This window comes from Microcaecilia unicolor, chromosome 12 (assembly GCF_901765095.1).
Source record: "Microcaecilia unicolor chromosome 12, aMicUni1.1, whole genome shotgun sequence".
NCBI classification, from domain to species: domain Eukaryota; kingdom Metazoa; phylum Chordata; class Amphibia; order Gymnophiona; family Siphonopidae; genus Microcaecilia; species Microcaecilia unicolor.
This window is the reverse complement of record NC_044042.1, coordinates 27,428,951-27,447,892: the sequence shown is the minus strand read 5'-3', so window position 1 is coordinate 27,447,892 and position 18,942 is coordinate 27,428,951. Positions and strand designations below refer to the sequence as shown.

The 18,942-nt window shown below is 42.4% G+C and overlaps 1 protein-coding gene across 2 annotated transcripts in view; it reads right to left on the bottom strand.

The window, feature by feature from the left end:
* ILRUN (inflammation and lipid regulator with UBA-like and NBR1-like domains) overlaps window positions 1–18,942 on the bottom strand; it is a 74,061-nt gene that overhangs the window by 18,680 nt on the left and 36,439 nt on the right. For both annotated transcript variants that reach the window (XM_030221988.1, XM_030221989.1), the window contains exons 3-4: window positions 16,782–16,979; window positions 1,568–1,896 (exon numbers count right to left, since the gene is read on the bottom strand). In XM_030221988.1, the coding sequence (XP_030077848.1) occupies window positions 1,568–1,896; window positions 16,782–16,979 (527 nt within the window). The remainder of the gene's footprint in view (window positions 1–1,567; window positions 1,897–16,781; window positions 16,980–18,942) is intronic.

The following is an 18,942-nucleotide window of genomic DNA, read 5'->3' as shown; positions in this document are numbered from 1 at the left end:
GTCTAACTTTCTCAATAGAAAAGAATTATAACCCACATATAGTGAGTTGCAGTAATCTATCTGACTTTAAACTAGTGCTTACGTCTAAAGTTTAAATTGAGAGAATTCAAAAACAGTTATGAATCCAACGCAGACGTCATAAACAGAGAAAGATCATTTTAACAAGTTTTCAAACGAAAGCATTATCCAATATTATTCCCAAGACCTTCATACACCAACTGTCCTCCACACTGAGAATCACCCAGATGACATGCTCCCAACGCTCTTTTCCTTCTGAACCCAATTCCTCCAATGATTAACTTACTTTCCGTTAACCCCATTAGTTTTGCGTTTACCACAAACTGTATATTCTTCTTACGACTTTGTAATTATTTATATTGTTACTATGTAAGCTGCATTGAGCCTGCCATGTGTGGGAAAGCGTGGGGTACAAATGTAATAAATAAATACATAAATAAATAAATACACATGAACTGAGCATGTGCAGGGTGTGACAGTGGCTAGAAGCGTGCCACTGACTTTTCTGCTGCTCAGACGGCATTTGGGGGGAGGGGGGGCTTGGGCATTACACTGCTTCATGACACAGTTCCCCCTTTCAGTAAACAAATTAGTTGGCAGCATTAATTAGTAGTTATTCTGCAGACAGCTACTGCCCAATCCTTCTGAATTAAAATTGAAAAAAAAATATGTCCATTTGAACAAGTTGACATGTGGTAGCTCAGTGGCTCAACGAAATCCAAGGGGATGTCACAGCTTCTTTCATCTCTCCAGTGCAAAGGATACGGGGGCTCATTTTCAAAGCACTTAGCCTTCCAAAGTTCCATAGACACCTGTGAAAATATGCCTCTCTGTGATCCCTCTGACTGCAGCAGATCTCTATCACTTGTACTTTGGCCAGTCACATTCACCGACCTTAACATGGCAAATGGCAAGATATGCAGGAGGAAGCAAGGCCAAGAGATAATGACAAATGGACACAAGAAAGATGGAAAAAGCAGAGAGTGGGCATAAAGAAATGGGCACAGGGGAGAGGAGGAAAAGCAAATGGAATAGGACAAATGGGAAGTATACAGAATGTTGACATGAAACCCTAGAAAATAAAATGAAAAAATGACATGAAGTTTGAGGAACAAAACAGAACACAGGTGGAAAGAAAAAATAAATAAAAATCAACAAACAGAGGGATTGGAAAAAATAGATCTTAAAGAGAGTTCCCATATAGCAGTTACTGCTCTACAAAAGCAGTTCATTCTCAAGGTGTAGATTACTATGATTATCAGCATGCTCCACTAGTACACCATTAAAGCCTGTAATTGAGCTGGGATCTGAGAAACAGGATTCAAAAAGCCCAACTCATAGTGCCTCACAATGAGCTGTTAATTAATGAGATTCAGCCTCACATAACATATAACCCTGCTCAGCTGTTTTCCTTACCCTTCTTTCTGTCCCAAGCAGCCCCTCTAAATTTTACCCTGCCCTTTCCCCTTAGCTGGTTCCTCCACACTTCACCCTGTACCCTTTCTAGTCTCAGATCACTTTCCTCCTCTTCCCAGCAGCAGACACTCACCTTACTGTACGTCACTACTGATAAGTTGTTTGAGTGACTGGTGGGTGAGAGATTTACAGAGTTTTGAGACAGTCCATTCTGATCTTGTTCAGTTTGGTCAGGAGGAGACACCCATGTGTTTTTATCAATGGTGCCTAGGTCAGCACCCTCAGGGTCCTTTATAGGGCTGTCTTCTGGCTGCCTGTTCTTCTGCGGAGAGGCGAAAGGGTTAAAGTTTCCTTCCAACTTGCGGTGAGGCTGTGTGTTGAACTCTGTTTCAAAAGATGACAACTGCTGCGTCACTCCTAAAAGTCCTCCAACCTCCACACTGAGAATCACCCAGATGACATCTGTGAAAGCAGAAAACAACGAGTTGAAATCATACAAGCCAAAGTAAAGAAAGCCTGAAAACAAGCAAGTCGCTGAACTACTGAGTACTATACTGAAGCAACTGTGAAGAAGTAATGAACATATTTAATAAAAATGCTGAAAGCAGAACGGTAGGTGTCTTTCCCTCTAAGATTATGACGTTAACTGAAATGTTTGAAGTGAGGTACACACTGCATGCTCAACTTGAACCTGATAAACCATTGGGCTTAACCTGAATTGTTGGCATAGATGACAATGTTTAAGTCCCTAGGCAGACAGGTCACCCTATGCCCTTGGTACAGGGGAAGGGGAGCCTATGCATGGGAGGCCACAGACTTAGATGGGTCTGTTACGTCATTTGTCTGTACAAGAGAGACAGTGTATGCCATAATGTTTTTCTGCCCCAGTAAATGCCGAAAAACAGATTCAATGCAGACAGGTAAAAAAAACAGACAAAACATGAAAAAGCCTCCACACTTGGCTGACTTTTCTATCATCATCATTCTGGTTTGTTCTGCTCTTCTTTTCCTTTACTCTCTACTTCTTTAGACTCTATTCTAGTTATTTTGGGGGAAGGGGATTGTTTTCAATTTGATGCCTTTCACTTAGGAAGGAAAAATGAAGTGACTCTCCCTTATCTCTTTCCCCATAACTGTCTTCAAGTTTATTAAAATTTTCTATCCTGCCCATAGGAAATTCCATCTAGGCGATGTACAATTTAAAATTTAAAAAAGGGATCTAAAATTTTTAAAAGGGGTAGATAATTCTGGACAAAATATTATTATTATTATTATTTGTAGCATTTGTATCCCACATTTTCCCACCAATTTGCAGGCTCAATGTGGCTTACATTATGCCGTAATGGCGATCGCCATTTCCGGGTACAGAATTACAAATGGTATTACATTAAGGCGCATACATGGTAAAGTATAATACAATATGGTATTGCGTAGAGGTTCCTGAGTGATAGAAAAACTTATAACATAAGTTAGATAGTCATCTATAAAAAGTTCAATTCAGAATTGAGAAATAAAGCGGTAGTGCGTATTGTGTAACTTTCATTAGTAGCAGCAAGGTTGTCAGTCAAGTGTATACACATTAGGAATGAGAGGAGAACGCCATTTTATGATAGTAAAGCAAGGGATAGGTAAAAAAAAAAGGTATCCTGCTTTGCCTTCCAGCCCTACAGCAGTGTTACTGAGCTTCAAGATTAAGAGTATATGGGTTATGGATTAGCGGAATAGGAATCTTAAAAAAAGGAACGTTTTGAGATTAGTTTCACTCCACTTCTCCATGTTTTCTAATTGGTCTTGGCAGCTAAAAGGATCTCCCCTACTCAGGTTTATTTCCTTTTATATAACCATCACAATGACAGTGGAAATACTCCTTAGCAAACTGGTGAGACCAGGATGTACATAAATATTGCCATACTGGGAAAGACCAAAAGGTCCATCAAGCCCAGCATCCTGTTTCCAACAATGGCCAATCCAGGTCACAAATACCTGGCAAGATCCCAAAAAAGTACAAAACATTCGATCCATCCTATGCTTTACCCATTACCCCCACACACTGGTATTAAAGTCACTATCCAAAAGCCTAGAATTAGAACAGCGAACGAGCTTGAATCTGGCCTACTGAAAGAGTGGGAACCTCTCCATTGTCTTCTGGACAGCCTGAACATCATATTGCCGAAAGCAAAAGCCATAGCAATATAGAAGTCTCGCTTCAATTTTTATTTCATTTCAGTGCTTACATTCCACTCTATATCTGGCTGCTATGCAACTGATTGCATAAAAGAATGAATCCCCACCTCAAAGAGCTGAGTGGACATCTGAGGTAACAGATAAGAGACTTGTCCAGGGTCACAAGCAGTGTAATTGTTTCCAGATCTAGCGAGGGAAACGCAAAGGCGACGGAAAAAAATTTTGCAAATGAAACAGGAGGTACTCCAAATGGGAGCAACATTTTATCTTAAATACCCATGCAAATGTTTAATTTCCTACCAGTCAGTGAAATATGTATATTTTGATCCTGACCAATTGTCCTCCTTTATAACAGCTAGAAGAGTAAGAAAAAACCTAATAGAAACCTGTCTGAAACTCAATTTGATGTAAAGATTATTTTCCTTTCTCTCCTTTATAGGACTATTGGACTCTGGTAGTGGACTTATATGAAACTACAGAATTATTTAATCTGTGTACCCTTAGAATTATTACCATAGTGGAATTTTGCAAGTGATATGCTTGTATAAAATGTATAATAATAAAGAGATTTAAACACAAGCAGTGTCATTGGGGTTTCAGCACAGATCTCCTGAACCCCAGCCTATTACTCCTTAAGTGCTGGAGTCCGATTTCCAACCTGTATTTCAGGCATTGCTCTTTCCTTGCCTTGACTACTGCAGTGCTAGTCTAGTGGGTTTGCCAGCTGCCACCATAAGGGCACTGCAACTTGTCCAAAACATTTCAGCAAGGACTGCATTGAGGAAATCAAGGCTCGATCATATAATGCAACATTGGATCCATTTACATCCATTGCCTGTCAAACGTCATATTAATTTATAAGATTTTGGTTTGGCTTTTCAAGTTCCAGCAAGGCCTGTCAACTACTTGCTTTTTTATTCTGCTACAATGATTTACCTGTATTCACTTACCTGTATGTCCCTCATGCTAGAACATTTATGTTCTAAGCACCGCAACTATGAAATGCCTTACCAGATGAACTGCAGGCTCTTGCTAATGTTTATGAGGATTGAAGCTGTGTGAACATTTATCTGTTTAAAACTACCTTCGAGGGGATCATGTGACACCTAGAACCGGAGTGGAGGCTGCCTGCTTGGCTCCTCTGCCTTCCCACTGATAAAAGCCACAGTTTTGACCTATATCTTTGCCAGAAGCAGGTAGTTTTTGCACCTTGGTCTTGATTTTCTTGTTGGTTTGACGGGCTGTGAGTTAGAAAGCCCTAGTTGTTTATATGGCTTCGAAGTTGTCTCGTAAGAGTAAGGTCGCATCAGCCAAGATGGCGGTTTTATCGCCTCCACCAAGTCCCTCAGTAAGCACCATGTGGACTTTTGTATCAGAGGTGCAGGGTGAAGTGGAGGTGGCGTTGGATGCTAAACTACAACAGCTTCACAACAGAACAGAGGCTGCACACGAACGTTTGGATGATCTTGATTTGGAATTTGATTCACAGCAGCATCGGGATGGAGTGTTGGAATCTCAGGTCCATAGTTCCTCATGAGAAGTGGAGCAATTGCGCCATACGGTTTCAACAATGACACAAACGATGATTTGGAAGGCAGAACAATAAGCAATAATTTGCGTCTCGTGGGCCTAGATGAAACCTTGAAATGATGCAGACCTTGTGTGTATATTGGAGAGCTGGATTTCACAATTTCACTTGGGCACTTTGGAGGTCCCTTTTAAAATTGAGTGGGCTCAAGGACTACTACTACTACTACTCGTGTTTATCACTGTAATCATAAGCATGCACTACTTCAGGCACTGCATCGTGAGAATCACTTGGAATATGCTAATCATGAAGTACTTTGTTTTCAAAACTATACCACCAGAGTGCATGCTCAGCTCCTCTTCCCACTCAATTGTATGAGCATAAGATCTCCAGCGCGTTACTTTATCCTGCATGACTTCGGATTACTTATGGGGATCAAACCCATCTTTTTTTTTTTAATTGGTGGAGGCAGCACAACATTTTGTCCATACTATCCCAGCCACTGATGGCTCTTAGATAGCTGCTTCCCTTAATATGGGACATACTGATAATTTTTGTCATTTGGTTTGGCCCTTGGACATTTATATTTTGGACTTTGTTTTTATATTTTCTTCTTTAGACCATGGAATGACAGCCTTTTCTCACTTTTGGCTTATTCTTGTACGTTGTCTTTGGAAAATATTGCTGAAATTCTGGGGGGGGGGGGGGGTTCATTAGACATTTGGAGTGGATTTTTTTTTTAATGGGATGGATTGGACTAGGGGAGTGCAAGTGATGGTTCCCATGTACTATGGGACATTAGATAATATGGGGGTTGGGGGTTTGGTTGTTGAGGGATGGGGTGGGGGAGAAAATGTTTAAAAAAAAAACCTACTTTTTGACGTTTTCTGGATTGACTGATGATAATTTTGCTTTTGGAACAGTATTTGCTTATGCTTTTATGTGCTGATCTCATCGTCAATAAACAGATTTAAACAAAAATGCCTTTGAGTTACAACAGTGTGTTTTGGAATTGAAAACTGCTTGCCTATGTTACCTGGTATACCTAATATTATTATACAGGTTTCATGTACTCTGTCTTAAACAGCGGTGATTCTGAGGATTATAATGTTATAAATAAACATTCCTTACCTTTACAACTTTTATCAACTTTTTGTTTAATTCCTTGCTTTTACATGTTCCACTTTTAAGCACTCAGTGGACCACCTGTGTCAAAGCATATGAAGATTTGATGGCAACATCAGTAATTGGGAAGCGAAGCCAGTGCTGGGCAGACTTCTGCAGTCTGTGCCCTGATCGTGGCTGGACAGATTGAGCTTCCATAATTGGAGAACAAGGCCAGTGCCAGGCACACGTCTACGGTCTGTGCCATGAAAATGACAAGGACAAATCAAGATCAAGTATATGTATCATACCTTATACTATCAGTTTATCTTGTTGGGCAGACTGGATGGACCACACAGGTCTTTATCTGCTGGCATCTACTAGGTTGCTATGATTTCTAACTTTGGTCAATGCAATTTTCTTGTTGTCGTTTGCTAGTTATAAACATGGCATCAAAGCTGCATCCTTCTCTGGATATAAGAAGTCTTTTATGGATAGTGGTAGTTCCTACTGAAGGACACAGCATCACTGTGAAATCCTGTTTTAAAACACGTCACTACAATCTGGCTGTAAAGACTCTGTGCTCACATTGGCAAAATATCCAAAGCAATCTTTGTCCTGGCACAGATGCCTGGTGACCATAATCTGGAATCAGAAGAAACATCTAGTAGTGGTCACAATGTAGTGCAGTCTTCAGCAAAGTCAGCTGCTTCCAACAACAGAAAGTCAAGAATATAAAGTCTTCCCTTTTCTAGATGGCCATCGGTTTCCCAAGCATGCAAAATATTCGGCATACAAGTTTAGGGGTAAGTCTAGTGGGAGCTCACTATATTAGTGTTCTGGCTCTTAAGCTCTCAAAAATGAAGATTCCTCATTCATTGAAGCAGCAATAATGCAGTTTACATGGCTGAATTCTGCACCACAAGAACATAAGAATAGTCATACTGGGTCACACTAATGATCCATCTATCCCAGTATCCTGCATCCAACAGTGGCCAATTCAGGTCACAAGTACCTGACAGAATCCCAAATAGTAGCAAGATTCATACTATTGTTTGCTTTTTTAGCTGCCACCACACACTGGGCAGAAGATTACTTGCATTATTTGCATTACCCCAATTGTAAAGGACTCAAGTACAAAACCTATTATGGATCCAACTTCTCCTTCCTAGGCAACCAACTCTGGAATGCTCTCCCCAGACCTATCCGATCAATCTGTGACCATCTACTCTTCCGGAAAGCACTAAAACCCATTTATTGAAGCAAGCCTATCCAAATGAGCCAGACTAATCTTATGAACCCATCTACCCAACACATACCCAGGAGACAACGACATTGACCCAGACTATATCTCCCACCTTACTCCCTTCTCCATTGCCTATCTCTACCTACTTATCTATTCTACTATACTTACTTTTTACTTTCTCTAACAATATTCTGTATTCACTATTACTATGTAAGCCGCATTGAACCTGCTTTGAGTGGGAAAGCGTGGGACACAAATGTAATAATAAATAAATAAATATTTCAGTGCATTGTCCATGATGACACTTAGATCTTTTTCTCAGGTGCCGACTCCTAGGGTGGAACCTAGTATGGATTATTCTTCCCAATGTGCATCACTTTGCACTTGTCCACATTAAATCTCATCTGCAATTTGGATGCCCAGTCTTCCAACTTCCTAAGGTCTTCCTGAATTTTTCACAAGCCACATGCATTTTAACGACTTCGAATAGGTTTGTGTTGTCTGCAAATTTAATCACCTCACTCATGAAGCTTATGTAGGGTCTGATCAGGCTACACACTGCATAACAGTGGCCACTGCTAATACAGGGCATTAGCTGACATTGACAATAAATAAGAGATCCAATAAAGAATTTGTAATTTTCTGTGGGACAGCAGACACTAAAATTTGCATTACACTTAGGTCCCGTTTTTCTAAATGACTGATGCAGGAGTACTGTCCTGGCACACATAAGAGATGCTAAAATCAACCAACCATATGTCATTCGTTTAGAAACGGGGGTTCTAGGCTCTGTGCCAGTGGGTATTTTGGGAAAATCTGAAAACCAGCGTATAAAGCAACTTGTGTGCACAGACACATCCGACACCTAACCTGAAAGCAGACTACATGGAGGAACAGCACCATCTCTTGAACAATTACATGTATTACATATCCAGTACAGAAGAAAGCAATGGGCTTGACATAAAACAACTACAAACCTTCCCTTCAGACCACCAAGGGACTGTCAAACTAACTCTTTTCAGTCCCAAATGTGAAACTTTAAACGTTACAAAACAAACCTCCCAAAGTTTCTGAAGATAGATAGAAATTATTTTTGTCGCATATAGCTGATTGCCATGTACATGATACCCTTATCCAAACCAGATTTCAAACACTTCTGCTTAGATTATGCAAATTAGCTACTAACAAGTTTCCCAGTGGTATGTTTCCACTACAGAGTACCAGTGGCGTGGCCTGGGTGGGCCAGGGCCCGCCCACTTTCAACTCAGGCCCACCCAAAATTGTGACACTCTTGCTGTGGCTGGTGGGGATCCCAAAACCTTGCCAGCTGAAGATTTTCTTTCCTTCCAAATGTCAGCCAGCAGCACTTGCCTTGAGCTGATGCTGAGACCGGCCCTTCCATATATGCTCAGTTTTCGCACATGCAAAAGCACTGAGCATGCACGGCCTGCCGGCAGCAACATCAGTTTGAGGCAAGTGCTGTCGGCTGCTGTTTGGAAGAGTGCTGGCTGCTCGAGGAGGAGGAGGAAATCTTCAGCTGGCAGGGTTTGGGGATCCCCGCCAGTTCAAGTATTTAATATTTGGGGTTTGTGGGCAGGGAAGGGTGGAGAGAGGAGCAAACCCGGAGGGGGCTAGGAGGACAAATTCCATGCCCAACCACCTTGGGCTCAGGCCCACCCAAAATTGGCCATCTGGCTATGCCCCTGCAGAGTACTCAAAATTCAGCTGTGTGAACCCAATGCAAAAACATCTTAGACGCTAAGTGCATATGCAAGTGGCTCCCTACCGACTTGCATATGCACTTCAAACTTCTCCTACTCGCATACAAGTGCATTCACTCTACAGCTTTTTATAACTTCTCCTATGTACCCCTAAGTCTCTTCTCTCACTTCCTTTGGTCATCAGGTAAGCTGCTATCTATGTTGTCTTCCTCCACCAATTCTAACTCTGCACTTTCAAACTTGCTGTACCATATGCCCAAATAGACTTTCCAGCTCAGAGCACCAGGCCCCCCACCCCATCCGTCAATATCCAATTCCTTCTTAAAAGTCCACCTTTTTTGAAGCTGTTCTCCCTGACCAAACTCTTGTTGATTTTGGCCATATTTACTATATTAAGAAAGAGGCTGCAGGATGTGCAGCTGTGTTTTGGTTAGATTATAAGTTCATGCAGCACCAACTCTTATCTATATACTGCTGCATATAGTGTCTCAGTCTTCACACTCTAGCACATTTTTCACATTTTGTTGTCTGAAAAATACATTTTGAATTGTATTAACCCATTAGTGCCCGATGATCCCATAATAAGCCATATGGGAACAAACTGATTTGTATATGGGAACGTTGGGCACTAATGGGTTAAAGCAGGAGCTTGTTTCACTGATCTACACTACGCACTTGGCCCTTTCAATATGCAAGAACAATTACAAAATTATTCAAAAAGTAATAAGAAACCACAAAATCTTGACTGCGTAAGTCTTCACACTGTTTATCATAACAAACCTAAATTATCTCCATTTCTAAAAAGTGCCCATATTATGTTAACAGTGTACACCTGTGTCCTATCACAGTTCAGCCGATTCAAATACTCCTGGATAAAAAATCCAGTAGTTTCTATTGTATGAAGTGAATTTGAAGCAAGGATCTAAAAGCACCAATTCACAGACCTGGTGAAAGATCTCTGGGATAAAGTTATTCAAAAGTTACAGGCTGAAAATGTCTTATTGCCCTTACCCACCTCATTCAAATTTTTTATCAGGTCAGCAGTAATTCACGGTCTATTTAATTACGATATAAACAATAATCAGCTACCAACCAGTTTTACAACTGAAGCTATCCCAACAGAAAATTTCAATGTGTTTTAAAATTCCTTGGGGCACTATCATACCCATTAATGTAAAATGGAAACAGTTTGGTATCACTAAAACACTGCCTCATCAAGCTGTCCCTCCAAAGTTAGAAGCCACGGTCAAGGAAACTGCTGAGGAAGGTCACTGTGAGGTCTAAGATTACTTTAAAAGAACCACAGAAGGCTCTTGCTGAGACCAGGAGAACATATCTGGGAGAGTGGCAGAAGGAAGCTACTGTTGGAGAAAAGCCATATTACATAGTGGCAGCATTATATTGTAGGAATGCTTTTGTGGCAGCTTGGGACAGGGAGGCTTGTGAAGATCGAGGAAAAGATGGATGGTACAAACTACAGGCAAATCATGGAAGACCACCTGTTCTAGTCTGCCAAAAACTTGGACTCGGGAGAAGATTCAGATTCACCTTTCAGCAGCACAATTATAATCATACAGCAAAAGCAATAATGGAGTGGTTCAGTAAGAAGAAACTAGATATTCTCAAGTGGCTCGGTCAAAGTCCAGACCTGAATCCAACAGAAAATCTTGGCAAGAGTACTAAAACCTGGTTATTTAGGAAACATATACTAAGTGACATTCCATAACTGATGGTACTGGGTTCAATTAGATGTCATCCTGGGAAGTCACGTGATGACCGCAGTGCACGACCTAACCCGCTCTCTACTTTTTGGTTCTTATTGCATTCAACTTGCAACAAAAGCTTGTGTAGTGGAAGAGTGATTCTTGGGAGAAGGTTGGAGATCTTTTTCAACTGTTTCCAAGCCATTCTGAGTTACCGATGTCGAGTGGAGGAAAAGATCCCAATGGCAGTTTCCAAGGTGGCGGCACAGCAAGAATAGCCTGTGCTTATTATGTCGAAGGAGGTCACATGGCAGCTGACTCAATGTGTTAAGGTCATCCTTGAGGATAAGATGTTGCAGCTTCAACCCACACTCCATGAGATGAGAAGTTATGGAGCTTGGGAGAAGTCGAACAATGTGTGACTGCGCAGGGGATGGATGTAGCGGACCTGAGAGGCCAGCTGGCATCAATCTGGCAGCAGGCTGCCAAATTGGAAAAGAGATTAGATGAGCAGGAGAATCGAGGCCGCTGGAATAATATCCGGTTAGTGGGACTCCTGGAGAATATCGAGAATAAAGATTTGCCTCTCCTTTGTGAGTGGAAACTGACGGAACAGTTGGGCCTTTCAGAAAGCCAAACCCATTATCAGATGGAATGGGTACACCGTATGGGCCCACGTGTGTGGAGGGTGACTACCCTAGAGTGGTGATAGAACATTTCTTGAACTTTGTGGACGAAATGGCAATCTTGCGTGCTTACAAGACGGCAAAACAATGGAATATTAGGGGCCATACGATTCTGCTTTTTGAAGATTTCCTGGAGCAAGTATTGGCCTGCCACCACACAGTGGCACCCTACTGCTCATAAGTACATAAGTATTGCCATAATGAGAAAGACCATAGGTCCATCATGCCCAGCATCCTGTTTCTAACAGTGGTCAATCCAGGTCACAAATACCTGGCAAGATCCCAAAAAAGTACAAAACATTCTATACTGCTAATCACAGAAATAGTGGATTCTCCCCAAGTCCATTTAATAATGGTCTATGGACTTTTTCTTTAGGAAGCTGTCCAAACCTTTTTAAAACTCTGCTAAGCTACCGCCTTTACCACATTCTCTGGCAATGAATTCCAGAGCCCAATTACACATTGAGTGAAGAAATATTTTCTCCGATTTGTTTTACATTTACTACATTGAAGCTTCATTGTATGCCCCCTAGTCCTAGTACTTTTGGAAAGTGTAAACAGACACTTCACATCTACCCGTTCCACTCCACTCATTATTTTATAGACCTCTATCATATCTCCCCACAGCCGCCTTTTCTCCAAGCTGAAGAGCCCTAGCCACTTTAGCCTTTCCTCATAGGGAAGTCATCCCATCCCCTTTATCATTTTCGTCGCCCTTCTCTGCACCTTTTCTAATGCCACTATATCTTTTTTGAGATACGGCGACCAGAATTGAACACAATATTCGAGGTGCAGTCTCACCATGGAACAATACAAAGGCATTATAACAACCTCATTTTTGTTTTCCATTCCTTTCCTAACAATACCTAACATTCTATTTGCTTTCTGAGCTGCAGCAGCACACTGAGCAGAAGGTTTCAATGTATCATCAATGACAACACCTAGATCCCTTCCTTGGTCCGTGACTCCCAACGTGGAACCTTGCACAACGTAGCTATAATTCGGGTTCCTCTTTCCCACATGCATCACTTTGCACTTGCTCACATTAAACGTCATCTGCCATTTAGAGGCCCAGTCTCCCAATCTTGTAAGGTCCTCTTGTAATTTTTCACAATCCTCCCGCAATTTAATGACTTTGAATAACTTTGTTTCATCAGCAAATTTAATAACCTCACTAGTTACTCCCCTCTCTAGGTCATTTATAAATATGTTAAAAAGCAGCAGTCCGAGCACAGACCCCTGGGGAACCACACTAACTACCCTTTTCCATTGAGAATATTGACCACTTAACCCTACTCCCTGTTTTCTTTTAACCAGTTTTTAATCCACAATAGAACACTACCTCCTATCCCATGACTCTCCAATTTCCTCTAGAGTCTTTCATGAGGTACTTTGTCAAACGCCTTCTGAAAATCCAGATACACAATATCAACTGGGTCACCTTTATCCACATGTTTGTTCACCCCTTCAAAGAAATGTAGTAGATTAGTGAAGGGAAATCTTGCCTCACCAAATCCATGTTGACTTTGTCTCATTAATCCATGCTTTTGAATATGCTCTGTAATTTTGTTCTTTATAATAGTCTCTACCATTTTGCCCGGCACTGACGTCAGACTCACCAGTCTATAATTTCCTGGATCTCCTCTGGAACCTTTTTTAAAAATCAGCGTTACATTGGCCACCCTCCAATCTTCCGGTACCACGCTTGATTTGAAGGATAAATTACATATTACTAACAATAACTCTGCAAGTTCATTTTTCAGTTCTATCAGTACTCTGGGATGAATACCATCCGGTCCAGGAGATTTGCTAGTCTTCAGTTTGTAGAACTGCCCCATTACATCCTCTAGGTTTACAGAGAATTCATTAAGTTTCTCCGACTCGTCAGCTTTGAATACCATTTCTGGCACTGGTATCCCACAAAAATCATGGAGTGTGCTTCTCTGTTGAATATAGGGGGAGGTTAATTTTCTTATTCAGCAATTGGGCCTCCTCAATGCGTGGCGTACATTACATCCTGGTGAGATGGTACTTTTCTCATCATGTGTACGCCCAGTTGGACTATATTTTTCTCCCAGTGTCCTGTTTTACTAGATTGCTACAGGCAGAGATCGAGCCGGTGTTGGGTGTCCAATTACACAGCAGTGGAGATTTGGTTGTACCTTACTGATCAGTCCTGCCAGTGGACATGGAAGTTTGACCCCTTGTTGTATAATGATGCGAAATTTACACAGTTTCTGAGGAAGGAATGGCAGGAATTTATGAAATTAAATGATAGTAATGTGTCTGCTATTACATTTTGGGAAATGGCCAAGGTTGTTTTGCGAGACAGTATAATATCCTATGTGAGCCATCAGCGCAATGCACGCGGCAGTTGTTGGACCTGATTGAGCAGTTGTGGGCGGCTCAGCGTCAACATCAGCGTTCCTTGAGTGTCTCTGATCATGCTGCTTATGTAGTGCTTAAAGGACAGATGGATCAACTGTTGGAACAAAGGGCCTCTGCAAATCATCTGCTCTACAAATATAAGCTTCATAATGGGGCCATAAGTCAGGTAGGCTGTTAGCCAATTTAGTTTGGCCTAGTAAGACCAAGCAGTTAATTCTGAAACTCATGGTTCGTGGTCAGGCCCATCGGTCCCCCTCAGATATTGTGCGGGCCTTTGTGGACTATTATAAGACCTTATATGCACAAGCACCACATGACGGCTGTATATGACTAGGTTTTCTGATTCAGAACAGTGTGTTTTGGATATTCCGGTGACAGTTAGGGATATACAGGTGGTGATTGCTACCTTGTCGTTAGGGAAGGCACCTGGCCCGGAAGGATAAGGGATAGAGTTGATTGGAAATATATGCATTGGGTGTTCGAGCGATACGGGGTGGGGCCATCCTTTTGCTCATGGATACATCTTCTTTATAAGGCTCCAGAGGCACAGTTGTTAGTGAATGGGATGTTATCGGACCCCTTTTTGTTGCAGAAGGGAACTAGATAGGGATGTCCTTTGTCCTAAACAGGTAATCTAATACTCGAGAACTGAAAAACAGCCAAACACAATCCAAAGGGTTGTGTAAAATGAATGTAAAGAAATGAGTAAAGTGGGAAATACCCTCAGAAACCAAGGCTCCCGCCAAGGTCTGGTCAACGAGACACTATTATCTATAAAAGACTTTGTGCCCATGATCTAGTTTCTTTCATGGGGTAAATGTTCCCTACTTCACTCATTCAAAATTGCCCATATAAGAGCATCAGACAAAATTGCCCATAATAGAGCACAAATTTTTAAGAGTGACTGAGTAACAAAAACTGTTCAAGCTACAACATAGCATGCATCAACTTAGCTTAATAAATGCTGGCAACCCAACATTTCAAGTGCTGATTTTCAACGGGGCCCGATTCGTTTCACCCATAACAGGACTTCATCAGGAACCACTCAGTTGGATCATACTGTCAGGGGTATCGGTCTGAAGCTGACTAAACTTCTCTTATTTTTATGCTGAATTCTCCCATCAAAAGGCCTGGATCCTCTCTGCCCCAGGCACGACACCCTTCCCAATTTTCTCCTTCCTCAGGCTCAACCTTTCCCAGCTCTCTCTACCCTCTCCTTAGCTTACCCCTTCCTATGCTTGATCTCCCTTCCTCTCAGCAAGTTTAACTTTTAGCTTTCTTCTCTCTGCTGCCTAGTTTATTTTATTTTCAGAGCTTGATATACCACATGTGATCCTGAGACGACTATTCCGTTTACAATTTCTATTACAGGTACTTTGCACCATCCCTAATGGGCTCATTGTCTAAGTTATATATTATACCTGGGGCAATGGAGAGCTAAGTGACTTGCCCAGGGTCACATGGAGATGCAGAGGGAATTGAACCTGGTTCCCTAGGATCTCAACCTGCAGTCGACTGTCAGGCAGCAGAGGGAATTGAACCTGGTTTGTCAGGTCTGCACCCTCTGCACTCTTTCCCCTGGGCTCTCTACTAGTTCTGCAGTTCTACTTCTCTCTCCCTCTCCCAAATGAACACTCATGGCCCTAATCTCAGCTTCTGTCTTGAAAGACCCCCCCACCACCAACACACACACATTTATTCCTGTTTTACCTTCTGGTCCACGAATCTTGCCAGATATTTGTGACCTGGATTGGCCACTGTTGGAAACAGGATGCTGGGCTTGATGGACCTTTGGTCTTTCCCAGTATGAGAATACTTATGTACTTATGAATCTGAATGAAGAAACTCTGCTCCCTCTTGTACTCCCAGCTCTCTTTCCCTGTTTCCCAATTCTCTCGCCCTACTAGCCCAATCTTCTCTGCTCCTCCCGCCCCCAGCTCTTTTTCTCTAATTCCTTGCCAGACCCTCCAGTACTATTTCCTCAAGCTCTCTCCCCCTCCCTCTGCTCCCTCCTCCCAACACTTTCCCACTCTCCATGACACCCTGTCGGCTTGCTCTGTCCCCCCTCTCTCCCCACAAAGCAAACTCCCTCAGCGTGCTCTGTCTCCCTCCCTCCCCCCCCAATAGCAAACCCGCTCAGCTGCTCTCTCTCTCTCTCTTCTCCTCCCTGCCATTTGTGCTCTACATGACTAGCAATGAATAACAAGGTGAAAAAAATGGCTGCTCATTGGGCGGCAGTGTCCTCCTCCTTGCTGCCCTAGACCTGACTGCTAATTTGAACTGCACAGGACACAATATAGCTGCGCAATTCAAATTAACACAGGTGGCAGAGGTGGTAGACATGGTGCAAAGGGCAGCTGCTCTCGTCCTCCTCCTTAATGTGTATTTCCAGTGGTGTGGAACACAAATAGGAATAGGATCAACTGCTGTGGAGAGAGTATGCTGCGTGTTTCTTCCAGATTTTTTACATTTTTGGGGGGGGGGGGGAGGGGGGGGGAACAGGAATAATACCTGCTGCTGCCACCTGTGTTTCTGATTTTTTTTTTCCCTGCGTAGAATAAGGAATTCTGTGCAAATTCTGCATTGTGCAGTATTCCCCCAGAAGTAACAACAATACACTTAAGTTTCAAAACTTCATACAAAGTTTCAGCACAAAAGAAGGGCATACAGTATAAGTCCAAAATAAAAGAATCCAACTGGAGCGGTGAGAAAGAAATAGACAACTACGATGTCATAGAGTATGAGACAGTCTGTTCCATGGTAAGTTCATGAGACCATTGCTCTTACCTCCAAAATAGAGTCCTGTGGCAGTGCACATGCGCCACTGTCCCTGAAACATTCCAGCTGAGCTTGGGCTGCACATCTGGACACTGACATCTGTCATCTCCTGAGGCTCCAGTGACCGAACCAGCACCATGTTGACGTGGCCAAACTGGTCTCCCCCAACATATTTCAGACAGACTCCTGGGGGCCATGCTTCTGCCCCTGGGATCCAGCAGGAAGAAGAGAGGGTAGGTGTGAGAAGTAGTGCAAAGGGAAACCCTAAAACACTTGTGCCTGTAGCTGCATGCATACCCCTGCCACACCCTCCCTCTCCCAGGGTATTTGACTGACACCTTCAATGCATGTTTTCACTTTTATACTTTTTGCCTATAATTTAACCAGGTCCATAATTCCACTGGTGCCCATAAAACTAGTTTCTAGGTTATATAACAGCTTACCACTGCTAGCTACAAGGAAACCAAACTGGAGATGTAGAGTCAAGGAGACTATAAAGGATAGCCTCTGTTAAACAGAGAGGCAGCTCCCTTGGTCAAAGTGATCACTGAGCAAGTCAGACCTCTGTAACAGAATCATCACCTCAGACTGGATTCTCCTTTATTCTGCTCTCATTTATAAATTCAGAAAGAACATATATTTTCAATTACATCATAAATTAGAACTTAAAGGTATGTGTGCATAGACTATACTTACCAGTGCACGAACTGACCTGTTTTTCTGGTTTCTGACACAGGGCAGAAGGGAAACTGTTCTCTGTCTTGATTTAACACATCCTTTGAAATTCTGACAGCAAACTAGAGAGTCACTGGTAGAAGTTTACACTTCATTTCCAAAATCCTACTAAAGTATTTGGGAGTCTGCAATGGAGACCTGCACAGGAACCCAGGGCTAAGGGGTTCCCACGTGGACAGAAGCAGTTCCTGTGGGGTTCCCGTGGAAGTGTAAGGTGCACCAGCCTCTCACCCGCAAAGTACCAAATTCTTTGAGTGCCACCTCCTCCTCCTTGCTTAAATAGCGCAGATGTGTAAAGTCTTCCATTAATCATCACTGCTCCTGGGCTGAGTCACAGGCCTCAGCTCTGACACAGGCACGAGCATCAGAGGTCAACTGACCAACTGGTGCTTGCATGTGGTGACCTCTTAGCACATAGTGCCAGCGAATCAGAGACAAGTCTTACATGTCTGCACCAGTGTGTTCCAAGCTCCAACTTCCATTCCTTCCTTGCCTGTAATGCTGCAGCTTGAACCCAGAAAGAGACAGAGAGCAGACTGGAATTTTTTTTTTTATTACCATTAAATTCTTGCAAGGATAGGTAAGATTCCAGCAGGGACGGGTTAGATTTCTGTCCTCATGCAACTCTCTAGTCTGCAGACATTCCCACAGATCAGCACCAGACAGTTTTAGGATATATTTTAGGATAAATCTCTCATTTAAGCAACCTAAAGGTTGGGCCTCTCGTGGTATTTTCCCTATCAAGTGCATACTGTCCAGGCATACAATTCACATAGGTTGAAAAATATGCATCATGGGAGGGTGAGTATTGGCCAAACACTGAAAATTTCTATCCTGCATTCAGACAGCAGGGGCTCTTCTCTGTTCAAGTATTGAGAAAACTATTTTTATTTTCATATTTTTTTTTTGGGGGGGGGGAACAGAGGGCCAGAATGCATGCCACGCAATATCACAGTGCTACAGCGCTTTTATTCAGATGAGGCACCAAGAAAACACTGCAGAGTGCAAAGATTCACAGCCCTGCAAATCCTGTCACAGAATTGCCCATGGGCATGAAGAGCCATCTAGAGCTCTGAACTGCAGAACTAGGAAAGGTGGCAGGCTAGGTCCCTCTCAAGAATAAAAGAGACCTGAGTAGCACAGAATAGACTGGGTGGAGAGAAGAACTGAGTGTCAGAGAAGAACAGGAGATAGATTGGGAAAGGGATGGAGGAGGAGCCTGTGCCACCAGGAAAGAGTTGGTTTGTTACTGGCCCAGGTAGATACAAGTACATTCTTGATTATCTGACCTTCAGTAATCTGACCATCCAAAAGACCCCCCCCCCCCCCCGGTAAAGTCATCACAATTATTTCTATTAAAAATCTTTGTTTTAGAACTATTTTTGAAAATCAGGAACTCCTTTGTTTATACAGCATTTTCTGTATTATCTGACTT